Below are 26390 nucleotides of genomic sequence, written 5' to 3'. Positions count from 1 at the left end.
TGTTCTATCCCTAGCACCTCAAAAAATGCATGGCACACAGTACTTTCTCCATAGATCTAAATATTTTTGATGAATGAATTTATTGTTGACTAAAGTAAATTATGAATATTTAGTGCCTCCAGTATGCAAGATGTACCCAAGGATACAGAGATTACCAAAATGCAGTCCTGGCCCCGCCCCCACTTGTATTCTAGTCCATCAGACAGACTACACATAAGTAGCCATAAATCCAAAGCAGAGAGGGTAGTGAGTGCTGTTCAGGAGATTCAAAGCATCTGCAGTAGGAACATGGAAGGTGTAAGAGAGTCCAAGGGTTACATGTAGGATATTTTCATGGAAAACACAGAATTTGTGTTCACCCCTTATTGTTGAATATGGCTTAGTAACTAGTAACTAGAGCGCCCTGAAGTTAATTTGATCTCTCTTGAAGGATAGCCATTCTTGTGGCACCTTGGGGTCCTCTTTCTAAGTATTTCACTCTCTGTCTAGAAGATGTAACCAATATGTGCCTGATCTCTGCATATATTTAGGAGGTTCCTGTTTTGAATAAGTATGTGTCGTGAACTCATTCTTCCTAATGGAATAAAATATAAAGATGGTATCATCGAGTCTTTAAGTTTTGATGCAGTTTTCTCTTCCCTTCTTCTGTAAAATCGGGGAGACCAGATGATTTTTAAAAAGGGGGGGGGAATAAGAGTTATTCTTTGGAAATCTGTGGAGCAGGCAATGAAAGGGATGAACGAGGGCAGCCCTGGTGGCGCAGCGGTTTGGCGCCGCCTGCAGCCTGGGGTGTGATCCTGGAGACCTGGGATCGAGTCCCACATCGGGCTCCCTGCATGGAGCCTGCTTTCTCCCTCTGTCTGTGTCTCTGCCCCTCTCTGTGTCTATGAATAAATAAATAAAATCTTAAAAAAAAAAAAAGAAAAGAGGGAAGAACGAGCCCGGCAGCATTAAAACCAGAGCTCTGTAGCAGGAGCCAGACTGAGAAACTGTCTTTCTGGAAGCAGTAGGTTGTCCTTCAGAGAAATGGAAGGAGTGTTTCCTCTAAGACTGAAATGAGCTTCTGGACAAAGATGGGGTTGTTCTCCAACTCACCTCTTTTGATGCTGGCTGCACCCCAGATTGTTTTGTGGTTGAATATTAAGTAGCAGGGTATTAGAGGCTCATGAGCAGTTTCTGGCCATTCTCGTCAACATTCATGCATAGAGGCTTATAGGGAAAGAGGCGTATTCTCTAAACCTTTTGACAATGTGCAGTAAAATATACATAACACGAAATTTACCATTTTGATCATTTTTAGGTACATACTTCTGTGGCACTAAGTACATTTCCATTGTTATGCAGCCATCCCCACCATCCACCTCCAGAAATCCCTTTGTCTTGCAAAACTGAAGCTCTATACTCCTTTAGCGCTAACCCTCCATTCCCTCTGCCCCCAGCCCCTGACGACCACCCTTCTACTTTCTGTCTCTAAAAATATGACTCCTCTAGGTGCCTTGTATGAGTAGAATCATATAGGATTTGTCCCTCTGTGACTGGCTTATTTCACTGATTTTAATGTTTTCAAGGTTCATCCATCCATGTTGTATCATGTGTCAAGATTTCCTTCTTCTTTAAGGCTGAATAATATTCCAGTGTGTGCCCTAGCCCTATAAATAGCTGTTTTACTTGAAAACAAAAAAATAAAGCATTGCTGCAAATATTACCTCTTCTCTGAAACTATTTCCTTTCCTTTCCTTGCTCTGAAGGACACAAAAGCTTCTCTGGAAATTTCTTTTTTTTTAAGACTTTATTTATTTATTAGAGAGAGTGCATGCAAGAGAGAGCAGGGGAGAGGCAGAGAGAGAAGGAGCAGACTCTGCACTGAGCACAGAGCCCAACAGCAGGCTCGATCCCAGGGCTGGGAGATGGTGACCTGAGCCGAAGGCAGATGCCCAACCAACTGAGCCTCCCAGGCACCCCTTCTCTTTTGGGGAAAGAAATTTCCCATTTTTGTCTCTAGTGTAAGACATTTTTGGAGACATATTTGACTAAACTGTTTACTTTAAATTTGTCAGATTAGAAAGATACTTTTTCATATGTCTCAAGAGCTTCTTCTGTGTCTCTGTTTTTAAAAAAGTATTTTAGTTTTCAAATGGTAGATTGGTGTTTTAACAGTAAGCTAACTGTTCACAACTATCACAGGCCTACTATTTTTCTCCAAAACGTCACCATACCAGCCTTGGAGCACTGAGAACACATTCACTATGATTCTTCACATTAGGATAGATTCTCTGAAATGCTTCCCTGAGTCTCTGTGATGGGCTGCTTTGCTCTCTAATCAGGATCTGAACTTTTTTTAAAAAAAAAGATGTTATTTATTAAAAAAAAAAAAGAAAGAAAAGATGTTATCTATTTATTCATGAGAGACACAGAGAGAGGCAGAGACATAGACAGAGGGAGAAGCAGGCTCCTTGCTAGGAGCCTGATGGGAGACTCAATCCCAGGACCCTGGTATCATGACCTGAGCCAAAGGCAGATGCTCAACCACTGAGCACCCAGGCATCCCAGGATCTGAACTTAATTTTGCTCTCAGTGCGTCACTGACGCTCAGTACCTATGGAAAATGTATATATGTAGACTCAAGAATGTAACGGAGTTTGGGTTTTGTCCATATTCAAACTAGTTCACAATCACCAACTTCTCCCTGTGGTGTCTGAAATTATGGAGAGGTCCAAATACTTCTCCAACGTCTCTTTTACATTCTTCGTTTCACTGCCTTGGTTGGATCATTGTGGCAACCTCCTGTTTAGCCCCTTGACTTTTGCATGTCTTTACTTTCTCCATTCTTTCGGAGGCCACCAAATCTTTGGTCTTAAGGTCGCAAGTTTGATCACACTACATCTCTGCTTACTACCAGTTGCCGTTAAGATAATGCACAAACTTAATATTGGCCCCAATTTACCTTGCTGGCCTCCTGACCCAAGTAGCTCTCCCTTCCTCCTCACACCCCCTTTCCCTGCACACATTCTCACTTTCACTCCTTCTTCTCTTCCCCTAGACCCTTTCCATCATTCTCTGCCTGGCAAGTTTCTGCTCACTTTTCAGAATTTGCCTCAAGCTTCATCAGTGCTGTGAGACTTATTTCCCAGTGTGGAACTATTAATGGCTCCTTTTTTTCTCTTCTATACACCTTTATTGTAGTGTTCATCCCTCTGTACTATGATGCTCTGCTAATGAGTCTGTCTCTGCTACTAAATTTTGAACTTAGTAAAGGTCCAGGACTTTGTCCATCTCATCTTTTAGTCAACTTCCACCATCACCCCTTACTATATCTACTTCAAAACACTCAGGGGAAAAAAAAACACTCAGGGGAAAAAAGCCACTGAGAATATATACTGCTACCCAGCCTCCAGCATAGAATGAAAGGGTGGAGGGGAAGGAGGGGATAGGGGAAGGAGAGAGAGGGCAGGCTAGCCTTCACTTTTGAGATATAAAGGAAAACTAAGAAGTGTGGTTTTGCCTTCAAGTGTGTCATAAAAATGTCATGATCCGGGGCACCTGGGTGGCTCAGTGGTTGAGCATCTGCCTTCGGCTCAGGTTGTGATCCCGGGGTCCTGGGATCGAGTCCCACATCGGGCTCCCTGCAGGGAGCCTGCCTCTTCCTCTGCCTGTGTCTCTGCCTCTCTCCCTCCGTATCTCTCATGAATAAATAAATAAAATATTTTTTTAAAAATGTCATGAACCATTGGAGGCTGCATGTCAGTAGAAACATTACTGAAACTGGCTTCGTGTAGCCAGTTGGACTTTACTTGAACCTTAAAAGTGAGATGGGATTCAAAGTCACTGAGGGAGGAGGTGCCAACCCGGGTAAGGGGACATGGCCTAGACTATGTTGTGATTGAATAAATCAAAATATTTTAAATCCAGAAAGCATCTTTGTATGTTAATTGGATTCATATTGCTACTTTATAGGAAAATTAGGACTTGGGTCTGCAAAAGTTCAGCAAGTTTCCTATTAAAGCCCTGGATGAACAAAACTCAAACCAGCCCCATGGTATTTACTCCTGCCATACCATCCTTCTCTCTCCCTTACTCATACTCTTTTTTAATTCTCCAGGTGCATCTAAAAAGAGAGCATTGTTAATCAAAAGATAAAACTAAATCCTCTAGTCTAAGGAAGGTTTACATTTTCCTTTTATGTGTCATAACACTGAAAATAGTCTTTTAGAGTATAATGGCGAATTGTATTTTGTCTAAGTGGTATATGCAATGGAAATTTACTTTGGCTTGTTCATCCTCTGTGAATAAGATGATCCTACAACAAAATAGCATGCAGGCTTCTCTCTTGGGAACAGTGGGGGTAAAATATAAACAGTATTTTTTTCATATAGTGTCAGATGTTTGGAGAGCTGCCTTCTATGATTTTAATGTTGTCTGAATGTCCATTCTCCACCTCATTGAGCACTTAAGTAGGTTTTGATCCATTCTTCAATGTTGGTTTTCCCAGCAGGAGTAGAAGCCTCTACTAAACCTTATTTTGTTTTGACAAAGAGAAAATCCTACCCTACCTGAGAATGTATTCTAGGGTTCTTTCTAGTTTTTTTTTTAGGGCATGGTCTCTAGAGCTATTCAAAATGCAAACAAGTGACCCACATGATCAAATCCTGGCAGAAGATAAAGTGCATGATAAATGATAGAATTGGCTGAAATTCACAGATACATCTTTCTACCGATACACACAAATGCGTGCAAGTGTCTCGGGGAGAGAGAGAAATACACTAACAGAAAACAGACTTCATACATACATGTTCAGTAGAATGACAGATACTAAACTTTTATTGGACAGATTGAAAGAGTAAACCCCGGAAGGCCTAATGGAAGCATCTAAGATGGGCTTTGGAGTTTTATATGCAGAGAAAGTTGGCTATTAGTCTTAAGAGCACAAGGGAAAGATACCAGCCATTGAGAGATATGGCTGGTTGAGGCAATTGGAAGTAAATTTCTTCAGGGCTTTGGGGATTTATATAAACAGCCATTAAGTAGCAGTATATATTCTGAGTGGCTTTTTTCCCCTGTTTGTTTTTTTTTTGTTTTGTTTTTTTAAAGATTTTGTTTATTCATGAGAGACAGAGAGAGAGAGAGAAAGAGAGGCAGAGACACAGGCAGAGAGAGAAGCAGGCTCCATGCAGGGAGCCCGACGTGGGACTCAATCCCGGGTCTCCAGGATCACACCCTGGGCTGAAGGCGGTGCTAAACTGCTGAGCTACCCGGGCTGCCCTCCCTGAGTGTTTTGAACTAGATATAGTAAGGGGTGATGGTGGAAGTTGACTAAAATCTGAGTCTCATGGGAAATCAGAGGAAGTTAGCCTGAACTGGGGAATAGGATTCTTGTCTAGAAAATTAGTGAAACAGTCCCTGTGGTGGTAACAAGGCTCTAGGCTTGGGTCAAAGAGGAAAGGGTAAATCTGAAAACAGGGCCTTGGTGTGCATCAGATATGAGAAGATACAGTAAGAGAGTAATCAAGGGTGGGTTCTAAGTCGTGAGTCCAGGAAACAAAGAGGATGAGTCCTGAGATTTTAGGAAGCAGAGGTAGTGGTGTTTATCCAACGATTCCATACACTACTCATTCTTATGGTGTGTTAATAGGCAGCAGGAGTACCAGTTACATTTAGAAAACACTTAGGTAATGCTAAGGATAAAGTTAAACAGTAACTATAGGACTTCTCAGAGCCTTTCTTTTTTTCCAGAGCCTTTAATATGCTATTATGCAAGTATTAGGCCAAGTGTTCGATGTTTCCCGTATTTACCAGATTGTGGGATTAGCCGTTTTGGCAGTTGGTTGGTTGGTTGAACATCTTGGGAACATACTTTGGAAAATTATTTCAGAACAAGAGAATGGTGTATATACCTGGATGATAATGAACCCTCCAGATGAAGGTCTTTTGATCATAATAGATAGGAACTTGAGGGAACATGAGGCAATAGGCTAGGATGAATATTTGGAAACCATAGGCAGAGAGCTGTCTACCAGAAACATGGCTGAGACTGGATTCTGCTTTATAGTGACTAATAATTAATAGGAGCTCAGGGGCATGGGTACAAGGGCATGAGGCCGGGGCAACAGGTCTAGGACGATATCCCGGAAAATGTGCTGTCACCTAAAACTATGCTGGAAAGATCTGATACATGGCAGTGACAAACCATGGGGCTCTAAGAGGGCCTCCTGGTCTGCTTTGTCAAGAAGGACCTCTCCCCTCATTCACCAGTTGTGCTGTGGGAGGATGCTAATGCTAGGGCAAAGGGGGAGTCCATGGCACCCCCAAACTCCCTGCTCCTCTCAACATTTACTGACCCTTCATATCCTTTGTGGAGATAGAGAATAAAATAATATCTAGGTCCTGCTCTCAAGCAGGTCACTATATTTGAAGAGGAAAAAGGGAGAAAAGCAGTTAAACTTCTCAGTGTAATACAGTTAACAAATGCTTCCAAAGCAGCTATGAATCTGATAAGGTCTTCAACCATGATTGGGCAAAGAGGTTTAGCATAACTTGAATTATTGCTAAGTTTTCAAGACAACCAGGGAAATAAATGCTATATAAGTAACTAACTGTAGGTCTTAAGCCCAATTTTATAGTCAGAAGATTACTTTAACAATTCTTTTTCTTATAGTGATGCTTAAAAATAGGCTGAAGCATGCATCTTTGGAGATGTCAGAATTGACCTAGTGGTATGTGAGATGTTTTAAAGGTGACCTCTGTCTCTAGAATGGAACTAAAAATATATTTTTACTTTTACTGGACCGTGCATTTTATCTTCAGAATTCTGAGTTGCATTTTACTCTGCCATATGTCCTGTTGATATTAAATAGTTTAAACTGAGCCAACCAAAGATGGGCAAATTGACAGTTGCTAATGTAAATTTCCCAGCAAGTAGAAAAGGCTTCCATCAGAAGCTCACAGGCGCACATTGTAAGGATGCTCCTTTGTGCTTGTTCTCTTCTGGCTCTGACATGAGCTTCAGGGCTTTGGCTCTGCTCCTACTGCTCCCTGCTGAGCAGCAGGAAGACTTTTCATAATATCATCAATTATAGGTGTTCGTGAAGGGGGTGTTTAAAAAGAAATATTCGGAGTTTACAGTAAGCTTTAGTAATTTGTGCATCCTTTCAGAGTTATGATGTTAAATGAAAGCTAAAAAGTTGTGGATATGGTTACATATACATACTGTTTTGTTTTCTCCAGTCACTATTTCCTGTAGCTTTTATCTCCCCATATCCTGTATGTGACTAACATTTGGGGTAACCATGCCACATTGCTATACACTCCTCAACACAGCACTCTGGAAAACCCAATGCATTGCCGTTTCAGTGTTTGCAGTGATGTGTGGCATCCTCCTGCCTTTTCATATGCTTCCCTGTCTTGCATTGAACAGGCACTTAATAAATCTGTACTGAGCAGAAAGGAAAAGGATACTGTTATTTTTAAAAGATATTTATTTATTATTGAGAAACAGAGAGAGAGAGAGAGAGAGAGAGGCAGAGACACAGGCAGAAGGAGAAGCAGGCTCCACGCAGGAAGCCCGATGCAGGACTCGATCGCGGGACTCCAGGATCACGCCCTGAGCCGAAGGCCAACACCCAACCACTGAGTCACCCAGGCATCCCAGAAGGAATACTGTTAGACACAAGTGTAGTAAAAGGGATGCCTTGAAAGAGCCATCCTTTATCTTATATTTTACCAGCTGTTTGAAGAGTTATCTCATGTATTTGGCTTTCTGTGAGCACTTGAGTAATGTCTGCGTATAGCTTCTCAGAAGATCACCCTCTTCTAGAATAGGTATCCGAAAACCTGGTCTACTAACAGAGAGGCTTCACTGACTGCTAGAATTTAGGGAGCTCTCACTCTCTTCCCCCTATCCACTGAACCTGGTTGCCTTTGTGATGAAGAATTATGTGTGGTATTCTTGGAGAGGGGACTTTTCAGAGATGGGACTTAAACTTCTTTCTTTAGCATTGTCCTATAATGAGAAAATTGTATGCACTCAAAGGAGTTTATATCTGAGTTATAATGAAGTCACAGGAGTGGGTTGATTTGAGTAGGACCCTGGCCTCACGCTCCATCAGTCACAAAGAGAAACAGATATATTAGTCATTAGGGAACTGGATTCCACTGGGCTCAAATCCAGTGACTGTCTTTCCTACAAGCATTAGTTTCTTCATTTTGGCATAGAAAAGGAAAAAAAAATTACTTGCTCCAGTAACTGAAATCATATGGGGCTTATCTTTCCCAATGCTATATTACCAGATCTTGTGGAGCTAGGAGTATATATGATGCTCCTACTGTACACAACCCCCCCAGAAACTTAGTACTTTTGTCAAGAAAGCAAATAGTTGAGAGACTTCTGGTCTTAAATATTCAAAGGAATGAATTTTTTTAGTTATTTATTTTTATTTTATTTTTTTTTATAAGGATTTTTTTTAAAATTTTTATTTATTTATGATAGTCACAGAGAGAGAGAGAGAGGCAGAGACACAGGCAGAGGGAGAAGCAGGCTCCATGCACCGGGAGCCCGACGTGGGATTCGATCCCGGGTCTCCAGGATCGCACCCTGGGCCAAAGGCAGGCGCCAAACCGCTGCGCCACCCAGGGATCCCAGTTATTTATTTTTAAAAGTCATTTTTTAAAATGGAGATTAGGATGTGGTAGGAGAGACAAAAGTTGCTGGCAGCCTGGTGATGACTGTATGTCGAAGTAGATCCATAGCAATAGTAGATGATATCAGTGGCAATCAATAATTGTCTATTTGTAGAGTCTTCAGCTTTATACAGTCATCCGTATGGACATCTACTCCCAGACTAAGCAGCAGCTCCAAGATGGGGGGGCAAACAGAGCAGAGTAGCATAGATGTTGGTACTAATAAGTCTTTAGGCCACAGCACAGAGAAGAGGAAATGCTGGGCTGAGCTGTGGAGCGTAGCTGGCAAGTGTTCCTTTACAAGGCAGATGGTAAAATGGGCCTGTTGCCCATCTCTTAGGAGTGAAAGAGCTGTGTCCTGAGCAGAGTCAACACAACCCCCAAGTGCATGGCCAGTCCTTGTCCTGGATAAGCTACCTTCTTAGGAGGGCAAAATCCCGGAACCCTGCTGAGGAAGCAGTGAGTAGAGATCCTGAATCCTCTTCCATAGCTGCTGGAAGCCTAACATCCTTCTTCACTGCCTGCAAGGTGGACGAGAGATGTTTGGATGTGATTCCCTGATTTCTCTGTCCACTTAGGCCTGGCCTTCAATTATATATGACCTATATGTGTACTAGAGCTAGGCATTGCCCTTGGAAAGTTGAGAGTCTTTTCACTTTTATCCTAGTGGACCAAAGTTGTTTTCAGCCACGTAGGGGAAGCTGAAAGCCTGGTGATAAAGCAGTATTTCATTGCCCCTTGTTTTTGTTCTTATATTTAGGGGAAAGGCAGGGACAGAGGTTCTAAAATGTGGTGTTTAGAAAGGGGTAGGGCATTTGGGGTGGATGCATTTATGGAGGAGCACTGCAGGCTATTAGTGGGCAGGAGCAAAGGTTGCCAGATATCCTTTAGTGTAGTGTGTGAGACAGTCTCGTACAACGAAGAGATGTCCCATCTACCATACCCGTAGAGGGAAACACTCTGAAAGCCACAGGACTTGGCTCTCCCTGAAGGTTTGTGCAGTCATGCACATCTGCTCACTTGGCCTTCAAAGTAGTCTGAGGCTAGGGATGGTCATCCATTGTTGATACAAAACCATCTTCCTGTCCATTCGTCCATCTGTCCCTTCCCACACCCATCCTCTCAGGGTTTCTTTAGTGAAGGGTCTCATAGCCACCTGGGCTCCCATTCTCTCCCCTCAGTGACATCGTCTCCCACTGTCAGCTCCACTAAACTCTGAGCTGAGTGACATAGTAGGAGTGATGAGTTGTTACGCCACCGGAGAGCAGAGAAGGTAAAAGGCATCAAGGCCTTCTGGAAGGAGAGAGAGAAGAGTAAGAAGAGTGAAAAAGATGGTTTATGATGTATGGAGGTATGAGAGTAGGCACCTGCATTGTTAATTAATCCAAGAGAGGTATTTGGTTAGTGCTGATGGAGTCCCACCCACATCTACGTCAGGGCTTCTGGATCTTGAGCGTGCATCAGCATCCCCTGGAGGGTGTGTTCAGACAGAGACTGCCGGGCACCGTCCCCAGAGTTTCTGATTGAGAAAGTCTAGGGTGGGGCCCGGGAATTGGCTTTACTAGCAAGTTCCCAGTGATAGATACTGTGCTGCACGGTCTGGGAGCTTTACTCCGCCTGTGGGATGCCTGGGGGATCAGGCTGAGAGGGGAGGAACTTGCCTTACTCTTGACCTTCAATCACCGCCCAAAAGAAGAAAGAAGGAGTCCATTTAAGTCCAGAGCCCCTGGCAGATGAGTGCATTATCAGCCTCACCATCACCCCTGTTGCTGGGATCCACACAGAGGCCAGGGTGCAGTATTTTCTGAAACAGTGAGGAGAAAGAACAGAGTAAGCTCTGCATTCGCGTGTCTTTCTGTATAGAAGTAAGTGTATTTAACTGGTGGCTGTTCTTGATGTATCTTAGCTTTCGCTGTCCTGTGAACCAGGGCGTCAGAGACCATGAGCAGCACTTCGTTTTGTTACTAAATAAGAGGCAGTTGTAAGAACACACAACCTGTGAAGGGTTCCCTAAAGGAAGGCATCTGGTTTAAAGCCCAGACTACTGGGGGATGCCTGGGTGGCTCAGTGGTTGAGCTTCTGCCTTTGGCTCAGGTCATCATCCCAGGTTCCCGGGATCGAGTCCCACATCAGACTCCCTGCATGGAGCCTGCTTCTCCCTCTGCCTGTGTCTCTGCCTCTCTCTCTGTGTCTCTCATGAATAAATAAATAAAATCTTTAAAAGAATAAAATAAAATAAAGCCCAGACCATTGGAAGCCTCCTTTAAAAAAAAAAAGATTTTATTTATTCATGAGAGACACAGAGAGAAAGAGAGAGAGAGAGGCAGAGACACAGGCAGAGGGAGAAGCAGGCTCCATGGAGGGAGCCCGATGTGGGACTCGATTCCGGGATTCTGGGATCACGCCCTGGGCCGAAGGCAGGCACTAAACCGCTGAGCCACCCAGGGATCCCCAGGAAGCCTCATTTTTACCCAGAAAGGAACCCAAGTCAGGAATGAGCAGTGTTTCCTTTCTGTATTTTCCTGATTTCCTCTCTCCACTGTCAGTAATCACTAAAGTATTAATGGTTTTACTTTTCTTCTTCCTAATAAGTTAACTACAGTGTTGCTTTGTTTCAGTCCCTAAGGGAAGGATGGAGATTGAGGAGGATGCCATTGGAAGTGCAAACAGGAATGTGAATGCCACTTGACAGTGTCTCCTCTTCTCGGCACTTCCTGATTTTTCAAGATAATACTAAGGATGGTTTTTCGTCAAATTTGACCTTATGGCCAAATAACAACATGCTTTCTTCCTCCTTGATGCTTCCTTGGAATCACAAAATGTTATTAGTTTGAGTACTTAGCAGCAGTCAAGGGGCGGCATGATATTTTGGGTTTCATTTTTTATACAATTTAGAAAGCCCTGTGGCACTAAATAAAAATGTCACCGTGTAAAATGTAAAAGCTTTCTGTCACAAATGTTTTTAAAAATTCATGAAGGTCTGAGGATTTGATTTATCTTATCCTCTTTCTGTGATTTATTCATATTTAATGTTAGTTTCAACATTTGAAGCATGAAGAACTTTTTCAAATTAAAAACTGTGGTGAATCGGTTTTATTTGAGGAAACATTCCACCAGGCCAGTTTTTGAATTATGCAGTTCATTCCTCTCCATGTGTTTGAAGGACAGATATGTTTGGTTTTCCCAGTGGCTGGAATTCTCACCAGGGAAAGCATTCATTGCTGGGGAGCTTGATTTCCCCAGCTACTTGGTTTCAACAGCTGTTTCGCTGGAATCAATAGACAGTTTCTTTGGGCCTTAAGCATAATCACACGAATGTGGTGGCAAAAGAGAAGAGTGGGAAGAGACCTCACCTTTGGAACTATCATTTTGTTTGCTGTCTGTTTTTTCGTTTTTGGTACTTTGAGCCTCTGAGCCACCTGTGTTTTCAGGAACATCTTTAGTCAGAGACAAGATCAGTCTTTTCGGTGGATGGTCATAAATAATAAATGATAATAGAATTAGCTTTGAATGAAGGAAAGAAAATGAACTCCAAACAGACTCATCTTTTTTTTTTTTTTTTAAGTAAATAAACACCTAGGATCTGTGACACTGGCCTCTCTCAAAGCCCTGGAAGGTTAAAAGGCTGGTGAGAGGAGGGCTGCAAGGCCCTCCATGTTCCACCTTTGGGGCAGCTAGAGCTGTCCTTGAGGACGTGGATGTGTTGACTTGTACCCTGCAAGACAAGTTGGATTTTTTTCGGTGGCCAGGAGATGCAGTAAGGCACACTTGCTCCGGACACTCAGGCTTCTGCCTCGCTTTCCACCTGCCTGTACACCTGTCCTTCTGGCCCTCCATCCCTTTACCCTTTCCTTCTTTCTGTCTGTTTATTCTTTCCCTCTTACTACCATTCTTCTGCTCTGCAGACACTTGTGAGCACCTCCTCTGGGCCAGCTGCTGTGCCCCAACAGATGTAGTCAGCTTCTCATAATGTGAGAGGAAATGTGCCTGTCTAGTCTGCTGAAAATAATCAAACTTTTAATAAGGACATAAGGAAGAATGACAATAAAAGGTACTGAGTGCCTCCAAGGATAAAGCTCTTTCTACCTGGTCCTCCCACTTGTTTGTCATGGAGGGTCTGACCTGTCGAAGAATGGCAACCACTACACGCAGCAGCAAAAACTTAAGTCTGTGGTTTTTAGAAGCAGTCGGGAGCATTTTTTCATCATGAACTTGATTTTATTTCTTTGCTTAATGGAGAGAATCATCTTGTTCAGTAAAATGGTCTCTTTCCTCCCCAGACTATTGGAAAGAAGTTACCTCCAGCTACAACTCCGGAGCCGTCAAAACCAGAAATGGACAGCAGGACAAAGAGTGAGTTACCTTATTTCTCCAGTTTACTCTTGGAAGCCGTTAAGGGTTTTCCAGTCATGGAAATGCCTTTGAAAAATCCTCACATTATCTAAATGGCTGTTTAACTTTTTTTATTTTAAATTTCAGGGTAGCTAAGGTACAGTGTTCTGTTAGTTTCAGGTGTACAATGTAGTGATTGCACAGTTCTGTACATTACTCAGGGCTTGTCATGATTAGTGTACTCTTTAACCCCTTTTACCTTAATGGCTTTTAAAAACACATCACAAAAAATACACCCAAATGTGTTTCATGAGGTCCTGCCAGTGGGTGGGCACAAGTTAGGTTCAGAACTCCTGCAGGTTTTCTCCTTTCTGGAACATGGTCCTTTCCTGCCACCTGTATCTTGCCCATGTGCAGAGCCACGGCTTATCTGTGTATACCCAAGCACTTTGCATAGTTCGGGAGGCAGAAAGATTTTAGAGAATGGCAACTCAAACAATTTGGGGACACACAGGCCTTCAAGTCCAGGGCCCTATCTTCTAGCCTGAGACCTCAACCAGCACTCCCAAACTCTGCCTTCCTGCCAGCATCCTCCACCTGTCTCGGCTATTATCTCTTGACATACAGATGTCTTTCTTCCATTGAGCCAGATACGCTCTTCCTGTAATTTTTATCCACGAATTTTAGTATCGGAATCTATATTGGTATTAGCCCATTTTTCTCTTAATAGCTCTTTAAGTATTTGAGGATGGCTGTCTCCCCAAAACCTTCCCACAGGGCAGTATTCCCTACTTTGGGTCCATTGCCAGTTAAAATACAGGATGTCCAGGTACATTTACATTTCAGATAAACAGTGAATAATTTTTTGGTTGTAAGTAAGTCCCACGCACCATTTGTTGTTTATCTGAAATGCAAATATACCTGGGCATCCAGAATTTGTAGTTCTTAACCTGGCAAGCCTCCAATTCCTTTTGTTATCCTTCCAGTAACTAGGGCATTCTGGATGGGCTCTGGTCAGAACCAATTACTTCAATTCCTTCTAGGGATTTTGTTTTATTGTTGTTTGTTTGTTTTTGTTTTTGTTTTTAGTTTCAGATTTTCTTATGAGGATAATATGGACAGACTACTAATCTAGTTTGGAAAGCCAAAGATTGAGAGAACATAAATCACACAAATATGATTAACGTAGGAATAAAGCCTAGCTTTATTCTTTTAATTGCAAAATAATATACCAAGAGTTCGTTTTGCAGGGTAAAATGGGTAGATTCGAGAGCAAATGAGTGATACTGCCTTAGACTTAAGAAAATGAGTTTGTGGGACTTGTCAAGCCAAAAATGGTGGCTTTGAGAAATAAGTTCATGGATGGTACAGATGCAGATGCTAGATCTCTGCCTTAATGTTTAGGGTTCAGATGAAGTCTACATGCCTTTTGTCCATTAATGATATAGTCAGATTCCTGATAATAGGCAGAAAGCCCCCTGGTCTAAGTCTCTAACCCCGCAGTTCTTACACTTGAGTGTGCTCCAGCATCACTTGGAAAGCTGGGCCCTACCCTCCACCTTGCTGGGTCCCACCTCCAGAATTGCTCAATCAGTAGGTCTGGGGTGAGGCCTGAAAATTTGCATTTCTAAGGAATTCCCAGGTGGTGCTACTGCTGCTCCTGGTTGAGGACCCACACTTTCAAAACCACTGTTAGGAGCTTATACATATTCCTAAGGAGAAACTGGCCCTATATTTTTATTCATGCAGGTTATAGGCTTATCATGCTAGACCTGCATTTAGGCACTAAAGAATTTTGAGGAATTAAGCATTAAATCATTTCTGCAAACATTTCTCTTGTTGGACAGTAGCCTGTCCTTCCTCCCATTCACCTGCTTATTCTATAGTTATGGCTATTTAACAAGCTTATAAATGATCACTATTATTAGCAAAGTTGCCTGGATGTCCAGAACCGGGAAGAGGCAGAAGAAGGCAAAGGAGAAGACCCATCAAGCCTCAAAGGTGATTGGAATGTGGTCCCTAGGACAGGCTGTCCTCATGACACGTGACAACCAGTGGTCTTTATCAACCTGACTTGTGTTTACAGAAATAGTAATCTGAGAAACAGAATTTTTTTTAACGGAAAGAGTTTCAGTAGAAGTAAAGTTGACATTCTCTGTAGATTGTTCACCTCTGTCCAGAGGAAATAGGACCTTGGGTGACTTGTGGGTTGCTTTTGGGAGGGGCCTGAGCAGTAGGGGCCTGAGGGTCACTTGTAGGGGATGTGGCACAAAACAGGACAGTCCATGGGGCATGCTTAAGTGACTAGTCCTCAGGTCTCAAGAACTAGCTGTAGGATAAGAGCATGTCCTTGATGCTTTCTTTTCACCCTCTGTAATGACTGCAGACAGGATATTTGAGTCTTCTTGGAAAGATTGGGTGGGCTGGGGGAGGTGGGTAACTGTGTCTTAGAGCAGTGCTGGCTAATAGAAATATTATGTGAGCCACATACATGATTTCACATTTTCTAGTAGCCACATTTTTGAAAAAGAAACATGTGAACTTATTAATTTAAATATATTTTATTTAACTCAATATATCCCCAATATTATCTTTTCAACATATAACCTGTATAAAACAATTAAGTGAGGTGTTTTTATTCTTTATTTTATATGAGTCCTCACAATCCAGCATGGATTTTATACGCATGGCACATCCAGCTTGGTGCAGCCACATTTCAAATGCTCAGTAGCCACTTGTGCCTAGTGCCCACCATATTGGACAGTGTAGTTTGAGAGTAATTCTGGGATCCAAGATGGGCTTCCTGGGCCTAGGTATTAACACAGATCCGAATATTCAGCTCCTTCAAGCCTGTGGGAGGATCCTGGCTCTAGCCCAAGCCTGTTCCATCCTACAAGTATCTATTAATTACGTCCATCCACCTGGCTCCCTGGAAGCATCACAGTGGGGGCGTGGGTTTTAATAAAGTATGTTTTTACAGAGGCTGGCTGGTGTGTTTTGGCCAGGAGTCAGCAGTGCGGATTCTAGGACCAGCTGTGTTATTTGCTAGCTGTGTGACCTTGGGCCAATAATTTTATTTCTCTGGCCTTGCTCTTCATTGTCTGCATTGTCTGTGAAGTCAGAGGGCTGTACTAGAGAGAACTCGTGAGGCTTCTCCAGCACCTTCATCCTCTGATTCAATTCCAAAAGCTTTACAATTCAGAGTAAAAGGTTTCTGCATTCAAAGAAGTGAGCAGCCAGACGGGAGAAGCAAGAGGAAAATGGGAACAATTCAGTAGGAATATGAGATGTCACCGGGTACGGGTGGAAGGATGCGTGTAGGTGGGTAGCAGGTCAGAAGAATTCTCACTGTCAGTGAAGGCTTGAAGGATGTTTATCGACAGATGTTTTTCAAGGACCCAGAGCAAGAATTTCTGCAGTTAATCTCACCCACGTACTTCCTGGCTTTCATTGTAACGAGCAAATTCTGGGGTATTTGTTCTCCCTTGATTTCCACGAGGCACCTAAGTCTACTAAAAAGTCTCCTGCATTGGGAACAATTTGCTGCTTCAAATTTTGATGCAACTGCCACGTTCAAGTGGAAGGACATAGAGTGCTGACCAACTATTAGAAATGACCCTGAGCTTGGAAGCAGGGCAGCCTCCTTCCTTCTGGTTAGCAGACAGATCTCTAATAGAAACTGCTCAGGAGTTCAGAGGACAGAGGCCTCGTCGTCACATCTCTGTCCTCGGCAGCCTAAAGGAGTAAGCGTTGTGGTGGTTCAAAAAATGTTCACGTGGATTGGTATTTTCTGAGGGCAAGTAACTCAGCTGATTGGGATTTATTTAAACAACTAACATCATCTCCCCTCCCCCAGTAAACCTTTTATGATATTGAAACTCATCTGAAACACATGCTGGGGAACAGATTGCCATGATTTTCATAACAAGAGGGAAACTGTCTAAATATTCATAAGTGAAGTACCCTGAGATTCCTCCAGCTACCACATCTGGAATTTCCCTGTTTCTTACTACAATTGATGCAGATTTGTGGCCTCTGTGGGATAGAAAAACAGCCCGGAGAAATGGCTACTTAGCATCTTTCTGAACAAACAGTTCAATCTCAGAGATTCGGAGGACCAGTTGAGTAGGAGGGTTAGGAAACAGATAATCCTGGATAACATTGGAACAAAGGCAGGTCAGACTTTGGAGTAAATGATGACCATGGGGCAGAGGCTAAACTTGAACCCCCCCCCTGCCTGACCTCCCCTCACTCCATTCCTGGACACTTGTACCACCTTTCTGGTCAGTTTGTTCATTGCCTCATGTCTTGGGGGTTGTCCTCTATGGTGTGACACATGGTGCCTTGTAGCTGTCATTAGTTCCTCAAGGCAAGGGCTATGTCTTCTACTCGATACGCCCATACAGCACAGAAAAGTGCCATGGACTCCCTGGGCACATAGCAAGTGATGATGGGGCACATGAATTAAAAATGACTTACAATTCAACCAGGCTCCATATTGGACAGAGTCTTGTAAAAGTGGCACAGTAGCCATGGATCCCCTTTCTCGAGTTCACAGTCACCAGTTGGAAAAAAGACACATTTGTATGTATAGGATCCTCGAGCTTATATTGGGTTTCTGAGGGATTAGTGGTGGTTGCCAGTGTTCCATGGGGCTTCACAGACCCTCCGTTCTTTCTAGTCCATGCTCTAGACTGGTCGGCCCAAGAGCACTAAGACAGACCCTTGTCCGACAAAGGTTTATTGGCTCATTGCACTGAGGAGCCTGCATAGCACCAAACATGAGAGTAGTTACCAGTTTGGAGGAGGGAGAATGCAGTGGAATGGAATTGAAGCAGTATTTTGCTAGGCTCCAGGTAATGCAGGGCTGTGTGGAAAGGGGTCAACATCACATCTGTACTGGGAGGTGCACCCAGGTCGTTTCTTTGGGAACCACCAAGTTCAGATAAGAGTGCAGTGCTGTGTTCAGAACTCTTTATGTGTGCCTCTGCACCTGCGTGGGGTATGAAGTTTGCTTTTCTGTGTCACAGTGACTTTCATTCCTTCAGTCAAGAGTGGAACATTTCAGAGGGTGGCTGAGTGGCTCAGTCAGTTAAGCATCTGCCTTTGTCTCAGGTAACAATCCCGGGGTCCCGGATCAAGCCCCGCATTGGGCTCCCTGCTCAGCGGGGAGTCAGCTTCTCCTTCTCCTTCTCCCTCTGCCCCCCCACGCCCACTCATGCGATCTTGCTCTGTCTCTCAAATAAATAAATAAATAAATAAATAAATAAAATCTTTTTTAAAAAGAGTGGAACATTTCTTTCTTTTATTTTTTAAAAAAGATTTTATTTATTTATTCATGAGAAAGAGAGAGACAGAGAGGCAGAGACATAGGTAGAGGGAGAAGTAGGCTCCCAATAGGGAGCCTGACGTACTCGATCCCAGGAGCCCGGAATCACGACCTAGGCCAAAGACGAGAGCTCAACCACTGAGCCACCCAGGTGCCCCCAGAGTGGAACATTTCATTCTGACTGATATGATATATATATATATATATATATATATCAAAGTTTCTGATAGTCTGTGGTTTTAGAAGACACACTTACTCTGGGAATAAGAAAGCAATAGTGCTTAGAGAAGGGGGTGCGAGGACCCTTTCCAGCTGCAGTGCATACTTGGGAGAAATACTATTTCCTGTTCACTTTGCAGCTGGCTGTGTCTGCATTTGGTACGTCAGCCTGATGAATGGCTAGGCAGGTTTTTACTTTCTCAGTCTAAGCTAATTTTTGCTTTCTCACCACATGTTTAAGTAGCAGAAAAAGGAGTTGATTCTTTTATGTTAGTTTTTTTCCTTCAGCCTTACCTGGGAGCTCTTTCATGCTACCTTTTCAGGGGAGGTGTTTTTTGCTCATTTGTCTCCCCTAAAACTCATATTTGGGCATGTCCAGTTTGAAACAAGTATCCTATATAGTGCTGTACTGTGTGTGTTCTGTACTAGAAGACAGAAAGGCTTTGCTTGTCAGATTTTTATCTTTTTCTTTTTTTAATTTCTCCTTTTAAAGCAAAAGATTAAAAAAATGTTATAATTCATAGTAGTGAAATAATTTGAAAGTCAAATTCCCCACAGCATCTAGGACTAGAGGCAGTGGTTGTGGTTGGGGTCACCATCAGCTTTCTCATGGAGGCAGGTGTTGGGCTTGAGTTGACAACATAGTGACATGTGTTTCATTTCCTGGTCTGAATTTGAGTGTAGACCAAGGTTTTTCCACCTTGGCACTATTAACATTTGAACCAGATCACTCTTTCTTGGACTGTTCTATGTCCATTATGGGATGTTTAGTAGCATCCCTAGCCTCAATACACTTGATGCCAATAACTGTTACCACCCCCTCCCTCTGTGGCAACCACAAATGTCTCCAGTAACTGCCAGTGTCCCCTGGGGAGCAAATTAGCCCAATTTGTGAACTGCTGGTGCAGATTCTTGTAAGCTCTATGAGGGCACTTCTTCTCTTGCTGCTGGGCACACAGTGGACACTTAGTTAATATTTACTGAACAAACGACAAGTGTAGTATTCTCTCCAGCAATCCCTACCAGCCCCAGATCCTCAAACTGACACAGGACTGGATTTTCTGTCTACGTCTCTTATACAGTATGCCTAGCAGTGGGCACTACCACCACACTGGCCCATCCTCCAGGTCCCCACCATTGTTTTGCTTCTTTCTAGCATTGAATATTTGCTAATACCCATGGCTGGATCAGTGGCTCTCACAGTGCGGTCCCTGGATCTGCAGCATCAGCATCACGTGGCAACTTTTTATAGATGCAGATCCCCAGGCCTTGCCCAGTTCTAGAGGATCAGGAACCTCGGGGGTTTGGTTTTCACATATCTTCCATCTGGTGCTAATGCCCATTTGTGCATGAGAATTACTGATGTAGATTGTTCCTTAAGTTTCCCTGTTTATGAGAATCACCAGGGTGCTGTGGATTGCTGGTCCCACCTCAGATCTGTTGATTGGAACCCCCAGAGAAGGGAATCTGAGAAGGCAGGGAAGCAACAGGTGCCCCCACATCATTCTTGTCATCAGGAATGGTTGGGGAACCCCACTACCACCACCACCACCAACTCCTACTCTTACTCCTTTGGCCAAAGTCCTAGAACATTGTACAGAGCCATTGCCATTTTACTCCTCCTCTAAGAAGAGAGCCTGACTTTCCTTTGGGAAATGATTCTGCATTCATGATACTCTGGTGCTTTAAGCTGAAGGCATCACCCTTATCCTTCTCTCACTGTTGCCTTGTCGGAAGCCTTGTGCCTCATTCTCTCTTGTCGGTTCTAAGCTCCTTGAGAACCGGGTAACAGTTTTATTTAACTTAGCCTCTTTCCCCCAGAATGTGACCCAAGTCCATACCCTTATTGCATTTCCAGGATACAAAAAGCTGGAAAAAGGTTTTATCACTTGTTTGGTGATAAAACTTTTCCTGGACTACATAAATTTAAGTATATAGCCTTTATTTAGCCCACTTGGGGTGACAAATCATCCACATGCTGCAGAATTTGAGTGTATTTGATGGTTGAGTGCATCCCCAGATCCCTGCTGAGGATGTTATCTATTGTATGGATGTAATACATTTCCTTTTTAAAATCTGAAAAATTCTGTCCCCAGGGCTTCTGGATAAATGATTATTATGAACCAGTAGTGCCTCAGATAATATTTGTCAATTTAATGAAAGAACTTTAGGTTTTGATGTTGGTAAAAATAGACACCACTGAGCTTGATACTTTTGTTCTGGTATCCCAAAGGAAAAGAATTCTAAGGGTGACCTGGTACTTTCCACCACTGCTGGAAGTTCTGGAAGGCTTCTTATCAGACTCTGTGACACACAGGATTTTTTTTTTAAGATTTCATTTATTTATTGGAGAGAGAGAGAGAGACAGAGAGAGCGCAAGTGGAGGGGGGAAAGGGAGAAGCAGACTCCCCACTGAGCAGGGAGCCTGATGCGGGGCTCAATCCCAAGACCCTGAGATCATGACCTGAGCAGAAGGCAGGCACCCAACCAACTAAGCCACCCAGGCGCTCCGACACATGAGATTTTAATCTTCGTGTCCTAAAATTGAGTCCAGAGAATCATCCTGGATTTAATGTTATTTCCTTGATTGTGTGTGTGTGTGTGTGTGTGTGTGTTCTGCTTGCAGATATGTTTATTCTTTTTGTTCTGCTTTTATTTTTTTAAGCTAAGGATATTTTTTAAGTTGGTCTGTTTGGTTTTTTTTTTTATATGAATAGATTTTAAAACCTTGTGAAGGGCCTCATGGGCTATGAGCATGTGAGTTCAATTTCTTAAATGGTCTGTTTTTAATATTATGTAAATTTCTAAAAATTTAGAGATTGAATTTTTTTTTTTTTTTTTGGTGAGAAGGATGTGAATCATGAATGGATTTCTTGGGGGGTTTTAATAGAACAAGTTTCTAAAAATTGGAATGCCAATCAGTAATTAGTATACAGGATCTTGATTTGGAACTAGGCCAAGGTCTCAGGGTCCTTGAACCTTCTGATAACCTACACAACATTTTCTCTGCACCTTTGAATGTGTTTTTTTTTTCCTTTTTTGGGAAAGAGGGAATCACTGTTTTTTTTCTTTTTTATCAGATTCTTAAAAGACTCGAAGACAAAAAAGCTCAAGGGATGCCTGGCTGGCTCAGTTAAAAGAGTATTCGACTCTTGATCTCAGAGTTGTGAGTTTGAGCCCCATGTTGGGTGTAGAGATTACTTAAAAGTAAATATATAAATGTAAAAAAAAAAGACAAAAAAAGCTAAGAATTGACTTAGGATTTCAATCTTAGGCTAATGCATTAGTTTTTTTTTTAAATCTTTCTTAAAAAATAGAGACAAATTCATCTCAATAAGTTGTGCCTTTATTTTGTTATGTGCATGTGGGCATTCATTTCTATTTGATCTCGGACTAATTAAATCCATCTAATTGATGAATAGATGGAAAATGCCTGCCTCAAAAAATTAATTTCATCCCCTTCCTCTCCATCTCTGTCTGCTACTCATTTAAAATTTCTAATCTTCCCACGTCCAAAAAGCATTTGGAATTATATTCTTTCAAGACATATCAAATGCCTCCTCCTTTGTGAACTCTCTCCTGAATGTAATCATGCCTTCCTCTGCAATACCACAGCCATATCCTGTCAGAGTGAGTCTGTACTTCTTCCAGCATTTGTCTTTTCTTCTTGTCATCCTTTCACCCTTGCCTTTCCCCAGGCATTAGTTTGTCACTTCCAAGTGAGGATGTGATGGGTATTGACTTGCATATCACAGGCCCAAGAACTGACAATGTCTTTTTCATGGTGGTGACTCTATAAATGTTTGAATTAAAGTAGGGAACATCTTTGTTCCATATACTATGAAATTAAAATTATAGTCTCAGAGTTAGTCCATTTTTTTCACTTATTATTTTTTAGTGTCTTAAAACCATTGGTACATCCAAAGTAACAGCATGTTTTTATTTTCCAGTACTGCTGAATTAGGACCTTATTTTCAAATATATCATGATAACTTGAAATGTGAGCCTGTGGTTGCCATGTTTGATTGGGGGGGGCATTCTGAGTTATAGTGCCCTTGACTAGAGCCATGAAATGTCAGAGCTGGCCACAACTCAGGTCTAGTTCAGTATGTTTTTTGGAGCCTCCAGAGCTTCATTGAAATTATTTCGGGGACCTGGGTGGGAGTTGGGCCAGCCCACTCTCTAACCAGAGCAGCTCTGTTTTTAGTTGTTTTATATTAGAGTTTTGGAATAAGTTGAAATTTGCTGAAAAGGTGTTCTGTTGAAGTTAACCAAACTCTCCTCTCAACCCCCTTGGCCAGTCTCTCATTTTATACCTAAGGACATTGAGGTCCAAAGCTACTGTGTAGTTGTCTCAGATTTTATGCTTAGGACAGCCCAGCTAAAATTAAACCTAGTTTTGACTGTCCTGATTCCTGGCCCAGAGTCTCCTCCTATTTAGCTGTCCCTCAGATTTTCCTCCACTTTGTAGGTATCACTAGGGGATCAAGAAGCATTGAGTGGGAGCTGCATCAGGTTATGGGGATGCAAAAAGGGGTGAGCATGATGTCAAAACTTGCTTCATGGACAATAGTAGTTGACAGTAGCCACTGGTACCCATATCTCCTCCTTTAACTAAAATTGGTGCTTTCCAGATAATTTTCTAATGCATTATACACAAAACAGCATACATGGTGGGAATGTTTTAAAACTAGGTTATGTTGATGGTCATACTTATTAAAACTATTCAAACCGTACAATTAAAATGGGTGAATTTTCTGGTATAAAAATTATATGTCATTAAAGCTGTTTTTAAAAAAAGGCAGGGTATTACTTGCCCTCCTTAACTAATGGGGAAACTGGGCAGAAAACAAAATGGCCCTGTGAAACATTTTAAAGGCATACTAGTACTTTTTTAGAAATATTTCCTTACTATATTGGTTACAAGTCACTTCCATAGTCATTTATTGAGCCCCTGCTATGGACCAGTTCCTGAGGTAGCAAGGGAAGAGATAGGGGGAGAGCGAGTGACACAGATGCATAGGAAGTGGCTTTTTGAGTGGAGGCAGGTTATAGTCATATATATGTGTGTGTGTGTGTGTGTGTGTGTGTGTGTGTGTATACATACATACATGCGCAGTTTCAGGGGAGGTAAGTGGAGGTATCCTCTTCTACCAAGTTCCTTCATGTCAGAGTACCTTCTGCTTTGAGTGATCAATACCTATGCAGCCATAAAGTAGTGGTAAGCAATACAATTTTATGGAGTCAGATAACAAGGAATCCAGAGACAGACCCCTTGATGTTGATTAATTTGACAGACATCTCAATGGTGTCAAGAATTGAGAGTCCTCTCCTCTGTGATTTCCTTGGCTTTCCTCTCATGGTTGAACTATGACTATAACTGTGCCAAACATTGTACTGTCTTCCAACAAGGATGAAACAGTGTTAAAAGCAGAAAGGCAGGGGCAGCTATTTTCCTCACAACTAAAAAATCAGGGAACAAAATCTAACAGCCTTCCTCTCCTCCTCAAGCAGATTTCCTCTCACATCTCATTGGCTGGAACTAGATCACATGCCCACCCCTAAACCAATCACCAACAAAAGGGAGTGAAATTAACATTATTTGCCTTGACAAATCTCACTCATCCTACTGCAGACAGCTATTCCCAATGCCCAAATGCAATACCTGAATGCGGCAGGATTATATGAACTGGGAAGGGGATGGGGAATGGCTCCTGTGAACCAATGTCTACCACACTTAGTTTTTTTGATGGAAAGGATTAGAAACAATGTTTGTTTTTTCCTTTGTTGACCACAGGTGTCCTATCTTGTTTGTAAAATATTTCCATGATTTCAATCCAATGAATTATTCTTCAAACTGGGACTCTGCAGGGCAGTTCTTCAATAATGCTATACTTATTTCAGTGTTGTAAGTTTTGAGGTTGGGTTGTCATATTTCACTAGCACAGTCAATAGGAAAGTTGGAAAAGAGCTGTCATTATCCAATTTAACGATGTTTAACTTTTCCCATCCTTTTAGAATATTTGGCTGATTCAGGATTTGGGAGGCTTGCTATTACTAATTAAAGAGAGATGGAACATTAGTAACTCTATGGACCTGGGAATCTTTAGGCATATTAATATTGATGGGATTTAGAACTAGTGTCCCTCAGCATGGCCTGATGAGCAAAAGGTATCAAGGGCCCAGAGTACCTAAGATGGAAGGTTTCCAACACGAGGGAAGGGGATGTAACTGATATACTCTGTCAATTGGACAGAAAGCAAAAAACATTCACACAGAAAGTGAGTCCCTCTCTTTTCCTGCCCCGTTTCCCTCTCTCCTCCCTGTGGTACCCTAGACCACAGTCTGTCTGTATTACAGATTTTTTATTGCCTTTATTTTATACATGACTCTCTTTGATTGATGTGACATTAACCATAATACCCCCCTCCCCACATTTCAGTCATATAAATTGTACTAGGGACAATATAATTGATACTTGTGTATATAGCTCTAGGTTATGATCTGTCTGCAGGAACTGATCTGATCCTTGGGAAATATCTAAGGTCATTCAAAGCCATTAGGTTTGTTGACTTAGCTGCAGAATAATAAATGCCTGTCCCAAGAGATAGTAATTCTCTTGAAGTTTTCTTTCAACCTTTAGTTCTAAGTCATCAAACCCCAGTTTTCCAAGTCTTACTTCCCTGGCTACCTGACAAATGTTTTTGCTCTCTTCTAAATTGATGCTTTTGTGTAAATAGAGAAGATTTAACATCAGGTAGACTTTCTTTTTTAGTTTATTTATTCATGCAATCTCTATACCCAACGTGGGGGCTTGAACTCACGAACCTGAGATCAAGAGCTGCACACTCTTCTGACTGAGCCAGCCAGGCACCCCTGACATCAGATGGACTTTCAAAAGCATATAATTGTGGGCATATCTGAACTGATTTTTAGTGGCTGTAGTGTTTTTCTCTCTTAGGTACACATCCTTGCTGATGAACATCCCCACCTAAATAGACAGGTTCCCACAGAGACGCCATGGGACATATTTGAACAAGTTTGTCCCCCCTGCCCCATATACACATGTGTATAAAGAACATTTAGTTGGTATTTGTTGGCTGTTTGTGGTTGACACATGTTCATATACAAATACCTTTCTTGCGAGATGTACCATAATGAAGTCTTTTTTTTTTTATTGTTTTAAGTACCATGTTAGCTTTGTAACATACACAGATACCCTGTTTCTGATTTAGTGATGTGTGGAATAAGACAGTGAGGGCCGAATTTAAGCTTTTTTCTCTTTGTAGATTATGTCTGCTTTTGCATGCACCCAAAGAGTATATGAAATGGTATATAAAATAAAGTACATCAAATATACATCCAAGATCAAGGAAACCATTTGCTTTTCTGCCTGAGAGAGACACAAAGCAGTCAGTGACATTTGATGACATCACATGGTTTGTGAGGGAGGGAAAATGAAGAGAATACATAAGCATGAGCCCCAAATGAGCAATCTTAGGTAGTTTCCTGAGGGTGACTCTTTCTTTATGCAATCATTATTATATCCTATCTGTTAAGTGCTTTTTCCTGAAGTTGATGTGAGAGAGAACATCTTTTCCTGGGCCAGCTCATTAGGTGAAGCACTGTAAAGGTTGTGTTTTCTTTTCTTCTTACAGCCAAGGATTACTGCAAAGTAATATTTCCATATGAGGCACAGAATGATGATGAATTGACAATCAAAGAAGGAGATATAGTGACTCTCATCAATAAGGTAAGCAGACTTCCTTCCTGCCTTTTAAACTGCAAACTGGGGCAGCCCCGGTGGCTTAGCGGTTTGGCGCCACCATCGGCCCAG

General features: G+C 42.2%; 1 protein-coding gene across 13 annotated transcripts in view; it reads left to right on the top strand.

The window, feature by feature from the left end:
* Window positions 1–26390, top strand: part of SH3KBP1 (SH3 domain containing kinase binding protein 1) — a 339617-nt gene that overhangs the window by 224843 nt on the left and 88384 nt on the right. For all 13 annotated transcript variants that reach the window (XM_038586998.1, XM_038586995.1, XM_038586997.1 and 10 more), the window contains 2 exons: window positions 12954–13026; window positions 26212–26306. In XM_038586998.1, the coding sequence (XP_038442926.1) occupies window positions 12954–13026; window positions 26212–26306 (168 nt within the window). The remainder of the gene's footprint in view (window positions 1–12953; window positions 13027–26211; window positions 26307–26390) is intronic.

This window comes from Canis lupus, chromosome X (assembly GCF_011100685.1).
Source record: "Canis lupus familiaris isolate Mischka breed German Shepherd chromosome X, alternate assembly UU_Cfam_GSD_1.0, whole genome shotgun sequence".
NCBI classification, from domain to species: Eukaryota; Metazoa; Chordata; class Mammalia; order Carnivora; family Canidae; genus Canis; species Canis lupus.
This window is presented reverse-complemented; position numbering and strand designations above follow the sequence as displayed.